This window comes from Carassius gibelio, chromosome B6, assembly GCF_023724105.1.
Source record: "Carassius gibelio isolate Cgi1373 ecotype wild population from Czech Republic chromosome B6, carGib1.2-hapl.c, whole genome shotgun sequence".
NCBI classification, from domain to species: domain Eukaryota; kingdom Metazoa; phylum Chordata; class Actinopteri; order Cypriniformes; family Cyprinidae; genus Carassius; species Carassius gibelio.
In genome coordinates this window covers 11,044,425-11,065,969 of record NC_068401.1, presented here as the reverse complement: position 1 = coordinate 11,065,969, position 21,545 = coordinate 11,044,425, and the positions used below count along the sequence as shown (strand labels likewise).

Sequence of the window (21,545 nt, the reverse complement as noted above, 5' to 3'; positions counted from 1 at the left end):
GTAGATATTTTGTCGAAACAGAATGACTGAAATTTGCCAAGTGTAACATGTTCCTGGATCAATATTATTGTTCAAAAATATAGACCTAATCCTATCCCTATCCAGGAACATGTTGCACTCGGTGAAATCACGTTCACCATACTGTATATACAAACCCGATACTGTATACATAAAAACCCGAAAAAAGTTGGGACACTGTACAAATTGTGTGTAAAAAATGAATGGAATAATGTACAAATCTTATATTTTTACATCTTATATATATAACTTATATTTTATTCACAATATCAAAGTGTTACATATCAAAACATATCAAAAGTTGAAAGTGAGACATTTTGAAATGTCATGCCAAATATTGGCTCATTTTGGATTTCATGAGAGCTACACATTCCAAAAAAGTTGGGACAGGTAGCAATAAGAGGCCGGAAAAGTTAAATGTACATATAAGGAACAGCTGGAGGACCAATTTGCAACTTATTGGGTCAATTGGCAACATTATTGGGTTTAAAAAGTGTCTCTGGGCAGAGATGGGCAGAGGATCACCAGTTCCCCAATGGTGCGTCGAAAAATAGCGAAGCAATATCAGAAAGGAGTTTCTCAGAGAAAAATTTTAAAAAAGTATGAAGTTATCATCTTCTACAGTGCATAATATCATCCAAAGATTCAGAGAATCTGGAACAATCTCTGTGCGTAAGGGTCAAGGCCAGATAACTATACTGGATTCCCATGATCTTCAGGCCCATAGACGGCACTGCATCACATACTGTACAGGAATGCTACTGTAATGGAAATCACAACACGGGCTCAGGAATACTTCCAGAAAACATTGTAGGTGAACACAGTCCACTGTGCCATTCGCCATTGCCGGCTAAAACTCTATAAGTCAAAAAAGAAGCCATATCTAAACATGATCCAGAGGTGCAGGTGTTTTCTCTGGGCCAAGGCTAATTTAAAATGGACTGTGTCAAAGTGAAAACTGTTCTGTGGTCAGACGAATCAAAATGTGAAGTTCTTTTTGGAAAACTGGGACGCCATGTCATCCAGACTAAAGAGGACAAGGACAACCCAAGTTGTTATCAGCGTTCAGTTCAGAAGTCTGCATCTCTGATGGTATGGGGTTGCATGAGGGCATATGGCATGGGCAGCTTACACATCTGGAAAGGCACCATCAATACTGAAAGGTATATCCAAGTTCTAGAACAACATATGCTCCCATCCAGACGTCATCTCTTTTAGGAAATACCTTGTATTTTCCAACATGACAATGCCAGACCACATACTGCATCAATTACAACACCATGGCTGCGTAGAAGGATCCAGGTACTGAAATGGCCAGCCTGCAGTCCAGATCTTTCACCCATAGAAAACATTTGGCACATCATAAATAGGAAGATGCAACAAAGAAGACCTAAGACAGCTGAGCAACTAGAAGCCTGTATTAGACAAGAATGGGACAACTTTTCTATTCCTTAACTTGAGCAACTTGTCTCCTCAGTCCCCAGACGTTTGCAGATTGTTATAAAAAGAAGAGGGAATGCCACACAGTGGTAAACTTGGTCCCAACTTTTTTGAGATGTGTTGATGACATGAAATTAAAAATCCCTTAAAATCCCTTATTTTTTCCTTACAATGATACATTTTCTCAGTTTAAAAATTTGATATGTCATCTATGTTGTACTCTGAATAAAATTTGAAATTTGAAACTTCCACATCATTGCATTCTGTTTTTATTCACAATTTGTACAGTGTCCCAACTGTTTTGGAATCAGGTTTGTATATATATAAACAGAGGCCATCCTAAGCTTTAGTGTTGCCATACTTACTGCATTTTTCATTTGTTGGGCTGTACAAAAGGCATTAGGCTGTGAAAATGCAAAACATCCAGGTTGTGAAGATACACTGTTTTTGTTGCTGCCTGATACTTTTTGTCAAATCATGAGCAAATGTTGCTTTGATACTTCCCCAAATTAAGCTTTTATATAAATAAACAGCCCCATATTATAATTACACAGCATCATAGGTCATTCATAAATCTCATTTTTGAACATCACGTACAAACAGAGCTACATTTCATTTCTCACAATGAAGAACTTGTCATATTCAGCTGTGAATACAACACTTTTCATAGCAGGATCATGGCAACAGGGATGGTGAAAAAAAAACAAAAAACATTTGTTTTTTGTGCACTTTGTAATACTGAACATGATTATTCTCGAGGAGTTGAAAGAAGGAAGCTGTGGGCTCTGACTTAACTAATGACATACCTTGATGGCAGTGGAAGCAATCTGAATGTGATGCAGTTTTCGCAGAGTACTCTCCCTGTCTATGAAATAGGAGGCAGCCAGCTGGTGCAGGGCCTCCAGAGTCACAGCCGTGCTGTTACTGGTGTAGTCGCTCGCCTCTGCTTTCTTACTCAACTTCCTCTTGTCCACAAATATGGTCAGAGCCTCCTCTCCTAGTAGAAACAGAACAGACCAAGCTTATTGATGTAGAAATGTTTTACAGTAAGAATTGATCTATTCTATGCTCCTGCAGAATGTATTAAGGTTTCTGATGGAAGCTGTAGTTTTATATAAGCTGATTTATAACTACTACAAGGCCAAGCAAAAATACTGGGCAACACTTTAGTATATGGACCAATAGGGACCAAATTTGTCTATTATTAACAGGCAGTTTGGGCAAGTGTGCAGAAATACTTGCGGTGTGTGATTGACAGCGCCGAACAAAATAAAGGGATCGTTCTTAAATCACTCTCTGTAGTTTAATCACAATTTAAATAACAGATTTGTTACATGCTATGCTACTAAGAGAAACAATGTGAAGTTGATCGTTTAGTCACAACGGCTTGATTCGCTGATGCATATACCGTATTAAACGATTTAGAAACTTGAATAATTAGCTACACATCAGAAATCACTGATCACAGATCAGGCATTAATGAACACTGTTACTCACTGTTTGTTCCTGTGCTGTCGAATCCATATTGTAAAAGTCTCTTTGTAAAGCCTGTGCTGACATTGCGACTAAATTAACTGTAAAAAATAAACTGAATTAATTTTCTCCAAATTCTCTGGGCGGGCAAAGCAGAGAAGGGGAGGTAACCTTTTCCCATATGATGACATATGGGGAAGATTCCAGATCGGCCCATCTGAGCTCTCATTTTCTCAGAAAATGGCAGAGCAGGACACCCAGGGCTCAGTTTACACCTATCGAAATTTCTAGCCACTGGGGGACCATAGACAGGCTAGGGGAACTTATATGAATGTTAAAAAACCTCATAAAGTTAAATTATCATGTCATGGGACCTTTAAAACTCTATTAATAAGCAGGCAATAGCAAAAGTCATAGTTAATGTTTCGGTAATAGTGAGAATAGTGTGACCAAATCCAGTTTGTTTTTTGTTTTTTTGATTAATCACAATCTTATTTGAACAATCATTTATTAGTACTTTATGTTGATCCTTAAAATCCCAATATACATTTTTTTACCCTAACTATTTTCGGTGGCTGTGTAATGTCATATCAAGTATCACTGTTTCCTGAACCAGTTTTCAGGAATTAAATCTTCAGCATAAGAAATTATATTTTCTCTGAGATAGAAATGTGAGTTTGCAGTCTGTGCTAAATGTAATGAAAAATTTAAACGAACAAATGACTCTTAGTGAATCAAAAACATACAGTTTATCTAGTGTAGCTTTATTCTCAAAACAATTACTTTAATCAGCTGGTTATTTTAATAAATTGTTCCAAAAGACAAGTTAGCATAAAAGACTGACCTTCATAATTTACAGCATTGGGAGATAGTGTTAGCAGAATCAAAATTAAAACTCTAATATTGTTATTTTTTTAAATTATTATTATTATTACTGAATAGACTGCAATCGAACCAAGAGATTCAATTGTCAAGCTGAATTTAATCAGGATATGCGTATCCAGCCCTATAAGATAAAGCAGATCAGGGTGACTTTACAGTTAATGCTTATACTGTATATGATCTGTAACACTCTGGCAGTTTGTATTCCAAGCAGATCTGCTGCAAAGCCAAGACTTGCATCTCCATTTTCATGCTCTAACCTTACACAATATTGCTTGTTTTCCAGAGCTGCGAAGGCCACATCAGCTGTGTACAGCCAATACTTTTGCATTACGTGAAGTAACTTGTAAGCACAGACTGCTCTGAGTTTGAGAACTGAGCGAAATAATGTGTGCGGATTTCTGAAATCTAACCCATTCTGGACATGATGCCATCTGTTTACACCTACCTCCCCCTTCCAACCACACAATGGAAGAAGTAATACATTATGTGGCAAAGCATGTCACAAGTGATTTTGCTTGGCTTGATAGAGTGGAAATTGAGATGTAAATATGCATGAGATCTATCTGTGTTTCTTCTGCATGAAAAACAGTAGTTGGTTTTCAAGTTCGCTCACAGTAGGAATTATGACCTTTGTGCAAAACCACCATAAGGATGTTTCACAGGAATATGTTTTTCTACAGTACCTCCTAGTGTAGCTGAGAGTAGAAAATGGGTCCCATATTTCTTGATCAGGTTGTCAGTAATTAGCTGGGCAGTGGGTCTGCGTCCCAGGAGTCGGATGTTTCTTATAAACTCTGGGGTGAGAGGCAAAGGGGAGTTCAGGAAATCCCGTCGCTCTACAGCCAAGTTATTCACTTTCCATCGGCCAAATTCCCTGCAAGAGAAAAACATAGACAGTAAACAGGCCTGTCCCTAATGATCTGTTTTCATTAACATTTCTCGACTGTTTTGGACATGATAGAAGGAGGCCTGCAGGGCAACCAGCACTCCTGCCAAGCTGCATCTATAGCCTCAGGTTCTCAGAGCATGTTGTATTTGGGGGATGTATACCATGCATAAGGCGCCGCCTCCAAATGTGCAGCTGACAGGTGCTATGCTCAATAAGCACTTTGTGACAGAAATATGCCCCGACAGGAAGACTCATAGAAGTCTGCCCTGTAGTGACAACCAATAACTATCATAAAAGTGAAGAGGAGAAAGAAAAGCTAAATGAAAAAAAAAAAAGCTCTGAAATCCTTCTAGGCTAAAAACAGAGAAACAATGCTCCAGGCTTTGGTGACTCATGCATTTTTGGATTTTTTTTTTTTCCCGCTCCTAGGTCCATAGCACCACATGGCACATAGTTGACAATATATCACACACATGAAAAAAAAAATACTAAATTTTTCGAAATCTGTAGGAATTATATTGATTGAGTGCGAAACATATTAACTGCTGATGTTGTGTATGGAAATCTAAATGCACTTTCAGAAAAAAAAAAGGTACAAAACTTACTGGGCCGGTTCCCTAATAATATGTACACTTAAAGTAACCTAACAATACAAAACAAAAGACATTAGAATACGTCAAATCTGTATTGGACAGCCTTTATGACACATACTTTTATCCAACTTTCCGAACATCTTAAACTGATGCTTAAATGTGCTTGTTATATGTATATGCATAATGTGGTATTTTTACAAGCTGATAACTCACAAAGAGCTTATAAAATGTGTAAGGTTGTCAAAACAGTGCCAGAAATCCTATCTGCTATGATGAGACAGCAGAGCCTACCCAATTGTTTGTTCAGCACCAAAGATTGGATGGCAGTGTTCGAATGAACTGCACTAACAAAGCAGTTGCAAAAGAGCCAAAGCTTTGTACCTTTGTTTTGAGTGTATAAATCCAATTAAGTCACATTTATGCAAAGTCTATGAAATTGTTTATATGATTACAATTTCTTTTAATAGAAAGTATGAAAAACTACAGCAGGCTTGGCTTGTTTTTTTAAGCCTTTTAGCTTGTTCTGTTCACCAAAAACACAATTCCAGATGCTAAATTGGTTCTTAACAGTTTTATTTAAGCTGATTGATGCAATCCAAACTGCTTACAATGAAAAGAAACTTGCCTTTAGCTGGGTATTTTTAATGCAAAAACATGAACATTAGAGCACTGAGTCACTTTTTTTAGGTAGACATGAAAAATAGCACGTGGACTAATAAACTGGAAATGGGTAGTTGACATAAACACAGCCTAGTAGACCAATAGATCATGCTTAGAGCAAAATACTAAAAGCATTTGTACCAACTTATTGTAGGATGAGTAGCTGATGAAGCTATTTAAAAACTTGTTTTTAATTAGCCCTGACAGAAACTATTTTGTTTCTTAAGCGAAGGTCAAGACTAATGCTCCTCTTTGTCTCACCAGCAGCAACTCACAATGCATACAAAAATAACAAATTTAATTTATGCAGTTACAGGCAATTAAGTATTCAAGCCTTTTCTCTCTGTAATCCTTTCAACCACCGGCCCTAATTTTAAGCCCATGCGTTATGCAATTATGCATACACTGAAATAGGCACATGCCTCTACAAAAAAAGGCATTGGCACAATCTCACACTCGATACATCTCAAAACACCCTCCAATGGCAGTGAACCTCTCTTCTATAAGAGCCTGTCCTCTCAGTTAGCCAAGAAATAGTAAGTAACCTCATGCACAGGTGATGGATGGAGCTGGGGTGGCCTTCTGAAAGGGGATCTATCACATTAAATCAGGAGTAATGACAGAGGCCTCCCGACCCAGATGTTTGATTGATTCATTCCAGCAAATGCCCTTAATTCCATCTGCTGTTTTGCAATTCACAAGGGGCAAAAGTGATAGAATTATGGCAAAATCATGTCACAAAAACACACATTATTAATGTATGGTCGAAGCTGTTGTTGAATTAATGTCAGAATATAATTTTGGGTAATTTCATAAGATACGCCCTCAGCTGCAGTAAATAACGGTGATATTGCATTTGGCATGTGCTATACCAACAATTGGGATGATGACTGCTTGCTTGAATTTAGATGATCTATCTCAAATTCACATGGCACCATGAAAAGCCACTTTTTATACTGGACAGTTCTTTGGGAGCCGTGATGAGCTAGCCTTCAGGAGTTCAAAGGTTCCCACAAAGACGAAAGTAAAGACGGAAAATCCTCCCTGTCATTCTCTTTCCCGTCACAGCTGAGCACGATAAGCTTGGATTGTCTTATCAGGTGAGGCTTTGTGTGAGAGCAGTTTAAAGGCTTCTCTATGAAGCACTCTATGGGACTTCTGCTGTGCTATATGAAATGCTCATTACGACCAAAGTCATCATCAGTCTTCACAACAGCACTGAAACAGATTCTGCTTTCTGTGCTTTGTTTCTCAGCTTTTTGTTGCAGAACAAAAGGTCCTCAAGGCTTATGTCACAAGCTTTTATATCTGCCTTTAAGATACGTATAAAAAGATGATTTGAATATCATACAGAAGGAAGTGGTCCTAAAGGGAGAAAACTTTAAATAAGGGCAGCTGTCATCATGAAAGGAAATAGCATTTTATGAAATGACCTTTTACAAGCAATTTCAAACTGATTTTCCCACTTACATTATTAAGATTGTGAGAGAGAGAATTGCCTTAGTCTGTGCGCACATCAGCCTCTCTGGAAACTATCCCGTGGCAGTGATTCAGTAAAGCAGGTGGTATATTTGGACCCCGTCTTTGAATGTTATGACATGGCATTTTCCCAATATTCTGCAAAGTGAAATCTCCCAAATAAAAAAAGAACTATTTCCAACAAAGAGCTCATTAAAATTCTTTCAAATTCAATCAAGAAGAACGTAGAGAATTGAAGGAGGGATGAGACGGTGCACTTTCATTACCCGGACGACAGTGTTACACACCACTGTATGTAGGAGAACCACTTCTTGTAATTCATCTTCTACCTGTCATTGCGGATTATTTGAATTGAGCAATGTAACAAAGCTGTGCTACAAGGAGAAAAAGCTATCCCCAGTATAATATTGCCACTTTTAATCTTTCTAGGTCTGCTACATGCATGCATTGTTATCGGCAAGGAAATACACTGAAAAAGAGATTACTCAAATAAAAGGCTTCAGGCTGTGCAACATATTACAGAGAATCTGCATTAGCATTAAAAGATGCGATCTGATCTACGAATGTCACAAACAAAATATGAGACACCAAGATGAATTTATCATCTTTTCCATGCATTATCTGTACACATATATTGCACTCAAAAGAACAATCAAATTATATCAAAAACAGCTATTATATATAAAACATCTGTTTGTTTACTTTTAAGTATATATATATATATATATATATATATATATATATATATATATATATATATATATATATATATATATATATATATATATATATGGGCATAGATTTTTTTTTAAATCTCACTGTAAACTTGGAATGAATCTAGACTAATCTATATTAAAATGGCTCATTTTACCAAGGTACCAAGTAGCGGACTGCAAACGCTTCTGCACCACATACGTAACGCACATGCATACGTACGGCAGACGAATTATGTGTGAAACGTGCGAGTCTTGTTGAGGTTCTTTAAAAAAAAAAAAAAAAAAAATCCCTGAAGCAAACCCGGCGGCTTCAGCTGCATCCGTGTTAGCACGTCACATTGATGTGGTAATTTCACAGTAGGCATACACACAGGTTCGAAGACTCTTTCTTGCCCCCCAACAGATTCGGCTATGTAAACATCCGCGTTAAGATATCAAGGTGAAAGTCATCATAGCTCGCCTAGTATAGACCCAGCTCTCAACCCAACTTTGAGAATAGATTAACTGCTTTCATTTTTTTATCGCCCGATAAGAGTCTCATGTTAACGCAGCACTTTAATGCAGCACGTTAACGTAGATAACGGCCCACCACTAATATATAATATTTTATTAAGAAGCCCAAACAGAGAGAGAGAGAGAGAGAGAGAGAGAGAGAGAGAAAACATATGCAATTCGGTGCATTATTCTGGGAAAGTTTATAAAATGCATATGTATATCAGTTGTCACTCATTTCTCCCTATAATGTCTTAGTATTTTCACATTTATTTAGATGATTTTAACCAAATCAGCTTACAATTGAGCAATACAACAAGCAATTCATAAGGAGGCAATAACACGAGTTTGATATTTCATATTTTACCCAACTGTTATATTATGTATCAAATGTTCATATGTATAAAATATTACTAACAATATGAAGTTTGTATGTGACTGTTGTACTGAAAATGTTATCTTTGGCTTTTTTATATATAAATCATATTGAGATTAAGTATTATTAAGATTTTAAAGCTTCGATACACACTTTTCCTTTTCTTTATAGAGTTTTAAATCACTCAATAATGTTAATCTAATATATTATGTAAGAAATATAGAGAAAATGTGTTTTTCTTCTAAATCACATGACAAGATTAAATGAACATTGAAGCCCTCATAAAAATCTTGGTACATAAAACACGACAAGAGTAATTATCAACAAAGCAATCTATTTTAACAAATGAACAAACTAATCTCAACATCACAAGACAACAAATAACTAAACGTGACAGCTGACAACAATATCAACAACAACAGTGTAAATTAAAGTGGCAAACTGTCAAACAATGCAACTTTTCAGTTAATCAAGGCCCAGTGCTTATTGAGACAGAGGTGAATGGGACTGAACTGGAAAATATTTTTTACACTGGGCCTAATTATCGTACTACATATATCATAACAGAAAATCTACATTTAAATGCAAAACCTATGTCCCCATATAAATTGTAACAATAATATAATATAATATAATATAATATAATATAATATAATATAATATAATATAATATAATATGAAATGGTTGAAGCTTAATCAGTCTGTCTATTTAATGAGAAACTGCTTTATTTAAATGTTTTACCTAAACTCTGGCATCCATGTGAAATCTGAACATTTTCAATTAGTATTTTGATATAACACACTTATTTAATCATGGAGTGGTTGTAATCTTCCCCTAACACAGCCTTGCTGCCGACAGTAGCCATCTCGAGGGAACAGGTGATAATGCCGAGTAATAAGAATTAAGAGCCCACTAATCAGTTGGCCACATGATAAGACTATTAATCTCGCAGAGGGAGCGCTGAGCCACTGTTTCACAAGGTTTAGCCAACAGATTGAAAAAAAATGTCCAATGTTTTGATGAAGGGCCAATCAGAGTAGCCATGAGGCAGCTCCTACAAATTAGAAGATGTCAACTGTGGCCTCTGAGAACAGATGAATATTCGATAACTGTCCCTGCAATGATGGAAATGATGTATGAGAAATCACCAGAAATTTAAGAGCTGGAAATTCCGCTTACCTTCTAACAGGCTAAATTCTACTAACTGCAATAAAAAAAATTAAAAGAAGAAAAGAAAATGGCCTTTAGAAAATCCTACTTTTCAAAAGTTTGGAACAGGTAAGAGTTTTAAAACGTTTTTGCATTCTGCATTCAGCTGCATTCAGCCAAAAATACAGTTAAAATGTATCTATTTTTAAATATGATTACAATTAATAACTGTTTCCTATTTTAATACATTTTAAAATGCTTTATTCTAAGATTAATTTTCAGCAGCCATTACTTCACTTCAGTGATCCTTCAGGAATTATTCTAACATGCTGATTTGATGCTCAATTTATTATTATTATTATTGTTATTATTATTATTTTATTTTTCAATGTTGAAAATATTTGTGCTGCTTAGTTAATATTTAAAAGAGAAGCGTTTATTTTAAATATTAATTTTAGTAACAATGAAAATATCTTAACTGTCACTTAAATCTTTCTTTCTTTCTTTCTTTCTTTCTTTCTTTCTTTCTTTCTTTCTTTCTTTCTTTCTTTCTTTCTTTCATTCTTTCTTTCTTTCTCTTTCTTTCTTTCTTTCTTTCTTTCTAAAACCTTAATGACCCCAAACATTTGAACATTTGAACAGTATGTATTGCCAAATTATTACTGCAAGCCTGTTCATCTATTACTCATAAACTAAGTTGATAAAAAATAAATATTTAATATGTTGACTGATCAGTTAAATAGCAACAAACAGTACACTGAACATCAGTTACACAATATAACTTCAGTTATATTACATAGCAAAATTTGTCACAATCCTGGTTATTATAATATACATATTTTTATGTATTTAGTAGGGCCGGGACTCGATTAAAAAAATTAATCTAATCAATTAGAGGCTTTGTAATTAATTAATCGAAATTAATCGCATTTTAATCGCATATAAATATTTGATCTGAGAACAGTGCTAAGTAATTTTTTTTTTTCACATGGATTTATTTTTGTTCAACCAAGTCTAGCAGACCAGTGCAATTTTTGCCATTAAGTGTAGCAATAGCATATTTAGAAACAATTTAGAAATAGTACATTTCGGAAATTCAGGAAGCTTATAAGTGCTGGAACCTTCTGTAAAGTGTTTTTTAAGTAAAACACAATACTGTCAATTACATTCAGAACATTGGAAACCCTGAAAACATCTCTCTGTTGCTTCAGAGGCCATAACATACTAAGTCCAACTCTCAATAACCTTGGCCAAAAAAATAATGAGTTTAACATAAACTGCCAGTTGCACCAACAAAATAATACATAGTTCAACAAAAAGAGTTAAGTCCACGCTAGCTGCTATATGTTTTGCCTTGAGGTGATACTTGAGGTTCGATCATGTGCTGCGATGATATGCGAACGCTAGTTGGTGCTCCAGTATAATCGGTCCGCCGAAACTCATCCAGTGAGAAACGTTCCGCGGTGCAAAAATAAGTTATTAAAAATGCGGCAATTTTTTTTCTGTAACTAATTAATCTTAATTAACGCATTATTTTTTGTGTAATTAATTAATCTCAATTAACGCGCTAAAGTCCTGGCCCTAGTATTTAGACATGGTTATGTCTAATTACTTGATATATATAATTCTGTGTTGATTTCAAGAGATACATTTCTGTCAGTCACTGGTACCATTAAAAACCATGGCAAGCCTGCCTTGCATGAAAAGAATGCAAGTTCAATTACAACTAACCTGTAGATCTTGTATCTCGTGGAAAATCCCTGACGGTTTCTCTCCACGAATTCAGTGTACTCTTGTGAGTGGTGAAATGGGCCCTTGTCAGAAAGAAGCCAGTCCAGGGGGCCTGTAGGGCCTTCTTCAGCTAAACTGGCAGAGCTTGTCAGCCAGCAGCGGAGGCTGAAAGTCAGCAACAGCAGCTCCCATAGAGCCATGGGGGAGCAGCACAAAGCTTCAGCAGCACAGGCTCTGGTGCAAGACCACACTCCACCACCCGGAACTGAAGATCAGCATGGCTTCGGCCCCACAAACATTCACCTAAACACACACAGCACACAGATTCAGAACAAAGATGCATTAGTAAACACTCAGTCACCTTCAACTCCACTCAAACACACTCACCAAAACAACTGTTCCTTTAAATGAAAAGTGCACACACACGCAGACACAAAGACAGGCAATTAACAGGAAATTCTGTTTCCTTGAGGCCATGAAAACTATTTAGGACTCCGGAGAGATCTTGTCAACATAGAGAGGGGAGAAAAGTACGATGATTCTTTGTGGGAATAATCTACTAATTGTCTGTAAGTGAGAAGTGTAATGTATTCACATAAAAATGTTCTCTGCATGGTAATGAGTGTTTTAGTACTTCAGAGGAACAAAGTATCACCAAATTAACAATAAAAGAATGTAAGTGAAATAATAAGAACCTCCTGTGCACATGCTTCCAATTTTAGCATCCGCTGTGCAACTGCAACTGCTGGTACATGAAATGGAGAAGTTCTCCCTAAAACTGCTTATATTAATCCAAATTATTTCTAACTCTTTTAACAAGGTTTTTTTTTTTTTTTTTTTTTTTTTTTGCTTCAAGTGCAAACTGTATAAAAAGGCAATTTTGCCACATACGGTTTAAATTCAAGCACTGTAATTCAGTCCCATGATAAACAGATGTCATGAGCACATTTTCGACATCTCTTTCGGTAGTTAGTTCTCAGCGTCTCCCGCAGTCCCGCCCCTTGTTCTAACCCTGTCATTATTTCCATATTTCTACCAAGTGCTGTCAATCATTCTTCATGGCCGTGACCAAACCAGATGTTGGAATAGAGTCTCATTACTGTATTATGATGACAGTCTGTCATGTCATGTTTGCCATGTGACCATATGTGTGGGCGACTTTCAAAAATCATCATACTTTTGTGGAACAGTGTGAAAGGAGATGCAAATACAGATTAAAATACAGACCTTGCAAAATAAATGCACCACACGGACTTGTGCATCATTGCTTAGTACAACCTCTAATTACAAAGACATGCATATCAAAACAGAAGCACAACAATGCCTACACTTAAGTACATTTAATGCAGTAGATACAAATTACATAGCTGTTGGTCACCATATCAGTTCATTAAATAACTTGAAGCTTAATGTTTCAAATCACAATCATAAGTTGTCCAGTTGGCATTTATTCCTATGAGAGGCCTTTCTTGGATGATGTATCTATACCCCCATCTCACACAGATCTATAATGTATGTAGCATGCTGATAAGCACATTCATAATGGTGTGAATACAGTCCTGATCTGGGCTACAATGCTTTCTGCTGTGATTACAGCCGATTTAAAAGCACGGCTTTTGCTGCATGACATCTAATTCTTCAACGCAGACATCCGTGCTTCTCCATGCATATTGATGAAGTCTCGGTGGAACACAGTAACCACTCAGTAGGGATCCTACAATGCGCTGCACTTCAGCGCCACAGTGCACCACAAAAAAAGGCCTTTTCAAATGCCGCAATCTCAACATTTCCATCAGCAATTCTTTTGACTTGCTATTTTTCTGCCTTGAGTAACAAGCGCTTTGCCTTTGTGTAAAATCACTGTTTACATTTCTCCCGAGAGCAAAGCATTGTTATATGTGTTCCAGTTCTTTTTTCCTCCTCTTTTTTTTGGGGGGATGGTAGCTCTGCTTGGCAGGTGGCAACGTGAAAAAAAAAGAGAGACGATTAAAAGACGTGTAATGTAAGTCACAAGGGCGGAGAGGAGCTTTGAGATAGATGGTGCTTCTGGCTTGTGTTCTCTTCTGAACGTACTGTTGAGTTATTTCAGCTTAGCTCTTTATAAAAATCAAAATATTCTCATTTTAGTCAGCAACTTGTAGTTAAGTACTTTATTCAAGAGTAGAATGCCAATGAGAGCAGGGTTGTGATCTCTGTAACTCTCCAGTCCTTTGAGATAAAACCTGCAACCCTGAGTCAACAGCTCAGAACTGTACCTGCATCCTATCTCCATACACCAAATGTGTAAACATGTATTCATTGAGAGCACAGTTCATTTCAAAGCAATCTGCTGCTATAATCACATTATCTCCCCCGACCAGTGCAGTAACAGGATTTTGGTTATTATCTGCAGGAATAATATCAGGTATGTGTCATTCCCTGTTTACAGGGGCATCATCAGACGATATCTGTGGTTACAAAAACAATACACTTCATCAAATGCTGTTGAACTGATCGCCCTGAAAGAGGAGCCGATGTGTACTTTTAGACCACAAATAAAACATCTAGCCTGAGAGAGAAATGTATTTTTTATCATCAACGGCGGACACATGAAAAGCGCCAATGGTGCCACTTAAATATAATTGAACACCAAACGGGCTTGAAATATTCTCAGGCTGGTCTGAAATGACATACAAGTGACAATTCTGTTGGTTTCTACACAACTGGTTCCGACTTTCTATAAAAAGTCTCTAAAACAATACTTACTGGGAAAAGTGCTTTCACCAACATAACTGACTTGACTTATATGTGGAGAACTAATATAAAATTGATGCATAAAAGTTGTGTGGGATGAACAGAGAAATAATTGATGGGGGAGAAAGTGTAAACACATAAATGAGGATAATTAAGAAATGAAATAAGTATCTGCATAAGCCAAATTAAGCGAAGGTCTGGTGAGAGAGAAGATCCAAACATTAGCTAGTTTTCTGGGAAACAAGGAGAAAATAATTATTTTGAGTTATGTTGGATTAAAATCTGTGTTATACCAGCGTAGAACACATAAAGAGGTGTTTAAAGCTCTTTATGGGGAGAAAATTATGTATACAGTTTTGCACGATCATCTTAGTCTTGCTATATGACATGCAATTTTTCATTTAAACTAGATGTTGCAAGAGTATTTGTATCATAAACTGCAGGGTCTGTAATAGCAATACAAACACTCGTATTGTAATTTGTCATGTAAATGGTGACTATGACAAGGTCCTGTGTATTCACCCAGAGGAACGAATCATTTTAAAACTACAGCCATGTCTGATAATAAGAGAGAAGCAGACTAGACAAATAGCTGTCTGAATGACAAAAAGGCCAATCAGTTTTAAATTGTACTGTATACCATTTTGCTCAAGCACACTGAGTTATAGTCATTAAGCAGCATTGCGACTCGATCATTTAAAATTATGCTCATAATGTGACTGTGGACAGATTATAAATAAATAACCGACTAAAACCAAACTGATAATACAAATAATATCCATTTAGCAAGAAATAGAGAAATTCTTCTTTTTAGGTATTGAAAAGGATATTTTCTTTCCTTTGCTGTCTACGGTAAAGATGAACATCTCTGCAAGGACGCTGACATGGGATTCTTTCAAATGAAATGACTACAGTTCAAAAACTAACCAAACAAACTTCTTTCACGATTTGTTGGAAAATCTATATAACGATGAGGTACTTATGAAATTCTGCAGGTGCATTTAACTGAATATAAAATAAATAGAAATCTTTATTTACTTACTTGTGTTAAATGCATTCAAATAAATTGAAATTGACCTTTTAAATTGTATTTATTTTTTATTATTTTATCAATGTTACGCCACACATGCTGTTGACTAACTAAACCTCTGAAGCTATTACTGAACCCTGAATATTCCTTTAATAAGAAATATATTCCATTAATGTTCCACCTACTGTACAACTTTGGGCATGTAACCTTAAATTACAACTGAGAGCAATAACTAAAGTAAAACCAAGCTCAAAGTGAAGTGTTATCAAAGTACTTTTAAAAGGTTGAGACGATGAGATCTGGGATCTCGCAAACTTGAGTTCTCAATGGTATTTGAGTCAACCATGTTCAGAGGATAGACTCAAGTGTGCACTTTGGACTCAGGGCATCTGTTCAGTTCTTTCATTTACAACCTGTGCAATTGCAATGAGTTTTGGCTGTCTCTGCTGGAAGCATGCAAATGAAGAAGATAGGTTCTCAGAGATATTTCCTGCTCTAAATTTGTGTCCGCAGGGTGGATGGAGGGTTGTCTGAAAAAAAAAGTGTGTATCTTAGGTGAGAGTTGATTACAGTTAGATTACAGTTTCAACAGTAGGATCCCACTATTTGTAATTCTGGTTCTTCCAGGCTTGACTACAAGTCATCCATGAAACCACCTTCAAAGTCTAAGCAGGAACCGATAAACCTCACATCCTCCTCTCTCCGCTGACTAATGAGATTTTACTCTTAATTAGCAATGTTATTCTCTTACCCATGACAATCAACAGTGTCTTTCATTGTGTGCCTGAGGGTAATAAGGTTTCTTAGCGAAATAATGTGTCTCGAAGTCATAATTATTTATCCGTGTTTCGTTTGAGAACAAAAGGATGTGTACAAAGAGATTTGCAGTGTGTAATGTATCAAAGAGAATATCCCAGCAGATGGGCAATAAAAGAAATATGAAATACTAGCTTATATCAGTGCATGGAACCAAAAGGAGGAAAAGGAATGACAGCCATTGTGTTGAGTGTTAAATGCAAATCAAATATTCCCTCTAATCTTGCTGTCAATTTGAGAAATGGACCTCTAGGAACAGACAAGCCATGAAACTAAAATAATTGTCAGATTCTAGATGAACCACTGAGCATCAGACAAACTAATATCAATTCAGTGTTCAGGTAAATTTTAGCATACTGCAGATACAACTGACGACCTTGTGTGCCCATATGCAAAAAAAATAAAAATAAAAATAAAAAAAAACATAATATACTACAGCAAGTGTATATTTCATATGTTATCTTTGTTGCATCATCCAGATACATAAATGACAATCTTATCAATCCGCATGTCTTTGCACATTAGTCAGAGCATTACTCAAAAGGACAATGGAGGATCCAAAGTCTTGTGGAAAAAAACAAACAAAGAGATAAAGAACACAAAGAATGGAAATAAAAGAATAAATGTAATGTTGTTTGTTCCCCAACACTCTGGAAGTCACATTTAATATCACATGTTCCTGAGAGCATAATGTCTCCATGGACATGGCACACATTTTAATATGAGTGTCTGAAAATGCTCAGTTCATGTCTCTAGGGTGCAATAATTGCTCTTTTTATATAAAAAGACTAATTGTATTACAAATCTATATTAATAAAGCCTTTGATCTCTGAAGAAGCATGAACAACAAGGTAGCCATTCTTTTGATCATGGATATAATCATTTGTTTGGATGATCCATGCTTTAAAGGCTATAGCTTATGGTTTTGATGAGTCATCAAGTTAAGTGATATTCAGGTCAGGATATGTACGCACAGAGTAAAGTTTATAGTAAATAAGTTAACCAAGACTAATAAATAGTGAGCTGAATTCCATTAAAATTTCTGTTGGTACGGATAAAACCCAACAAAGAATTGATTACAGGTTAGAAATAAAAGTCACGGTAATAGCGTACAGAGCCAGTGGTAATGTACAAGATGCTGATTTAATTGCTGCTTTACTTATTGCCTTTTTGATCGTAAAGTTCTCACTTTTACATTTTTATTTGGCCACATATCAGTGAAAGGCTCAGCGCAATACAGGGATGCGAAAAGCAGCAATTAATCTCAGAAAACAACCCATGGTCTTCTTTTCTAAATTCAGCCAGACATAGAGTCTCCTCTTCATACAAAGGCCATTATGGTTTGGCCCTCACATTTTGTAAATATATCTAACAAATTCCTTCCAAATACTTTATACATTTAAACTTAAAGCCATAACTTAACTAAAACATTTATGGGAATCTGTAGGATTGAAATGATCTGAATGTTGCTTCAGATACAGTATGAAGTTGTATTACCATCTTCTGAATTATGATAAATCAAAGTCTTAACTGTAAAACTACATGATTATCGGTCCACATTGAATAACTGAATCGCCCTGAGGATTTTGGGCCAAAGAAATCTCACTATGGACGATGCAGAAATAGAAACAGATCAACGAAATGTCCGGTCTCTGCTTAGAACAAAAAAATAGATTTCCATGGAGGAGTCTGCTTGTTGCTTTATTGTGTCACTTTTGGTTAAGACACAATGTGACATTGAGGTTTAAAAGGCACATAGTTTTGTAAAAAATCAAACAAATTCTGCATGTCAAGGAATTCACAATGACACCCGAAACCTTTTAGCACAATCGCTTTCATGCATATCTTCATATCGTGCATTTCAGGCATACTTGTCATTTCATACACGCATCAAGGTTTTTGTTTGCCTAGTTGAAAGGTGTCATGTCACATCTTTACCTTCTTTTCAACTGCATACTCCCGAGGGTCTCTTTGTTTCAAAGCTCTAATCAAGGAGCCAATGTTCTTGCGCCTGTCTTTTCACACGTTTGTCTTTCAGAAATCTAGGCATCAGGATGGATTCGGTGATCCAGCTCATTATCATAAAATAATGGGCTACGGCTTACCATCATAAAGCTTCACTCCTGCTCGGGCCTGTCTGCTTGCTGCATGTTCAACCAATCAGTCGTCGCTGTGAAATTTCTGATGTGCTGGAATTGCTGCAGAAGGGCCTTCACGCATGAGTCATTCATTAATTTGAGGACTTGTTAGGGAGCCACTTCACCTGCAGACAGCCATTTGAAGAAAAATGGCCCCACTGAGGCAAATTCACAAGACTAGGAAAGGTATTTCACTGGCTCTCTCGAGCTCTCATCCATGACAATATCGCACATCAGTATAGGATGAATGAGCCATTGAGCTAGAACACTACTGGATGCTGATGTTTGCATGTATTTGTGTAATTGTCTGTGTGTGCTTGCGCTGAAAGGTCTTTTTGTCTTTTATGTGGCCGCCAAAAGCTCTAAATGGTGTTTTTGGAAAATGGCAAAAAATAAATAAATAAATAACTGTGCCAACAGATAGCAATGATGAGAGACAGCTGGGATACAAAGGCACACACACACACACACACACTTACTTAGACCCTTCACACAGGGAAATGTGAATGCAGCATTCAGATTATCAGTGCTGTGGTTCCAGTGTCCACTGTGCAGAGGTAATAGCACTCAGATACAAGACAATAAGAAACCTAGTTTCCAAAGGTACGGTTACCAGGTCTACTACCGGACTCAAATAAATACAAAAAGACTGAAAAGAACGCAATTCCCTTTGGCACTGCAATTAGACAGTTATGTCAAAATAATAATAAAAATAATTTAATAATCTTACATACATATGCTTATTTTTGGTATGCATAAATATCTTTAACTTTAAGATCAGCCAAAAAATGTAATGTATGTCATCATTTACTTACACTAATGACGTTCCAAACCTGTAATTTGTATATATATATATATATATATATATATATATATATATATATATATATATATATATATATATATATATATATATATATATATATATATTCTGTGTTCCGCAGAAGAAAGTCATTAGAATTAATAACAGTGAGTAAAGGATGAAAACTATCAACCTATCAATTTAAGAGCAGGGCACTGAATGATTGCGAAGCATGCTGTATCAGAAATGTGATTCACAGCACGTCTGTTGTGGATAATGAAGAGTCATGTAACACTATTCTGCTAAAATCATTGGCTTTTGCTGCGCTCTTTATCCATTGGCCAGAGACATATACAGTATTTCTTCAGTATTTTGCTCTCTCACTGGTGTTGTGTAAGGAGCTGAATCATTTTTTTCCCCCTTTACATTAAGGTACTATATTTTCCTATAAGTTAATGTCATTTAGTTTTAAAGCAATTCCAAGTAAGCTGTAAGCTATTTTACTAACAGATGGTACAGCTGATATAGTGACACCAATTATAGCAAAATATATTAGCAGCTGATTCACTGGCCAGTAAACTCTGATGCCTCATTTTATAGATTTTCTGTAAGCATACAGCTGTGTAGCATATATTAAGCTTGGCTGGCTTTCACACATTGACATTAGAAACCCACACTGCAATTGTTAACTGTTTAAAAAAAAAATGGTGCATGGATATTTTATGCATCACTGGTAGTTACAAAATCACATCAAGACTCATTCAAGTGAACAAGATTAATTGTGAAGTAAGCATAACCCTTATAACCTGTAACCTGCATCACAGGTCAAATGCACACACATATATATATATATTTTTTTTTTTTTTTTTTTTTAAGATGCTTAGAAAACACACTTAGATAATGTTTTTTTTTAGCAGTATGGCAACTTGATTTGTGTGTGTGTGTGTGTGTGTGTGTGTCTGAGAGAGAGAGAGAGAGAGAGAGAGAGAGAGAGAGAGAGAGAGAGAGAGAGAGAGAGAGAGAGTCTCTGTATCAAACACCACATGGCATAAATACATGAATGGTCTTAAGGGATCACAGTTGTAACTCGTGTAAGAAGCTGTGTAGTCTTGATGGGCTGCTGTGTGCTCATCATTCATGAGAACGATGTGACGATCAGGTAGCATTTGTCCCGCTGCAGCAAGAGGCAACGGCGATGTTTGCAGTGCCCAGTCAACTGGTAACAACTTAAAACGTCAAAATGAACACGACTGAAAAAATACAACTCACCTAAACGTAGATCTATGCTGAAAGTTCCTCCGATAAGGTCCCGATTTTCGCTGAATGAGTTTTTTTTTTCTTCTTCTTCTTCTTCTTCTTCTTCCTCTTCTTCTTCACAAGAGTATTTAACGGGCACCAGCTTAAGACCCACGGAAGTAACGTTAAAGAAAACTGTTTGGCGTAAAGACAAAATGGACGAAAGGTCACGCAGGCAGCACTTAAATATTTAAATTGGTGCTACTTCATTATAGTCCAACTTCGGAAACAATGCGCTCCCATTATAATGCGAAGGTAAGGTTATCCGTGTAGTGCTCTGAATTGTTCCTTGAAGAAGAAATAACCGCATTTAGTCAAACAATGTCGAATAGATAAATCCACTAGCAGTACAAACAGTTAGAAACAGACCGCAGCTAGCAGTTAAAGCGCGTGGCTCAGTTTAACATCCACCAACGGACTGCGACACCGAGGCTTTTCGGTCTCTATTGAAAGTGCCTGTAGATATTCCTCTATAAAGTCAGTCTCATCACATAACTCTGCTTGACCCTCCTACTCTGCATCGCTGTCCGTGTGTATGTGTGTGAGAGAGACAGAGCCTAATTTCAATGGATAGACGCTGGCAGACGCGGGCACGCGCCCTCTCTCACCCAAGTCACATGTTTAAAACACAAGTAGCCCTCTGTAATGGCTTTTCGGAGGATATGCATAAAACCCGAGACGAAGGTAGAATGATAAGCAGGCTATGTTACCAAATCTAGAGATCCGTGTAAGGGCTTAAAGAAAATCATTTCCTCCCTTTCCCCGAATACTTTTAGAATACTGTACGCTAGTTCTACTGTTCAGCAGGTCAGAACCCACTTTTATCTA

At 36.5% G+C, this 21,545-nt stretch overlaps 1 protein-coding gene across 1 annotated transcript in view; it reads right to left on the bottom strand.

The window, feature by feature from the left end:
- The window catches only part of LOC127959047 (BMP/retinoic acid-inducible neural-specific protein 3-like), a 35,072-nt gene extending 13,772 nt beyond the window's left edge, over window positions 1-21,300 (bottom strand). Inside the window, exons 1-4 of the mRNA XM_052558044.1 lie at window positions 20,691-21,300; window positions 11,903-12,205; window positions 4,500-4,690; window positions 2,265-2,455 (exon numbers count right to left, since the gene is read on the bottom strand). Of these exons, the coding sequence (XP_052414004.1) occupies window positions 2,265-2,455; window positions 4,500-4,690; window positions 11,903-12,102 (582 nt within the window). The 5' untranslated portion in view covers window positions 12,103-12,205; window positions 20,691-21,300. The remainder of the gene's footprint in view (window positions 1-2,264; window positions 2,456-4,499; window positions 4,691-11,902; window positions 12,206-20,690) is intronic.
- Between the last annotated feature and the right edge of the window lie 245 nt (window positions 21,301-21,545).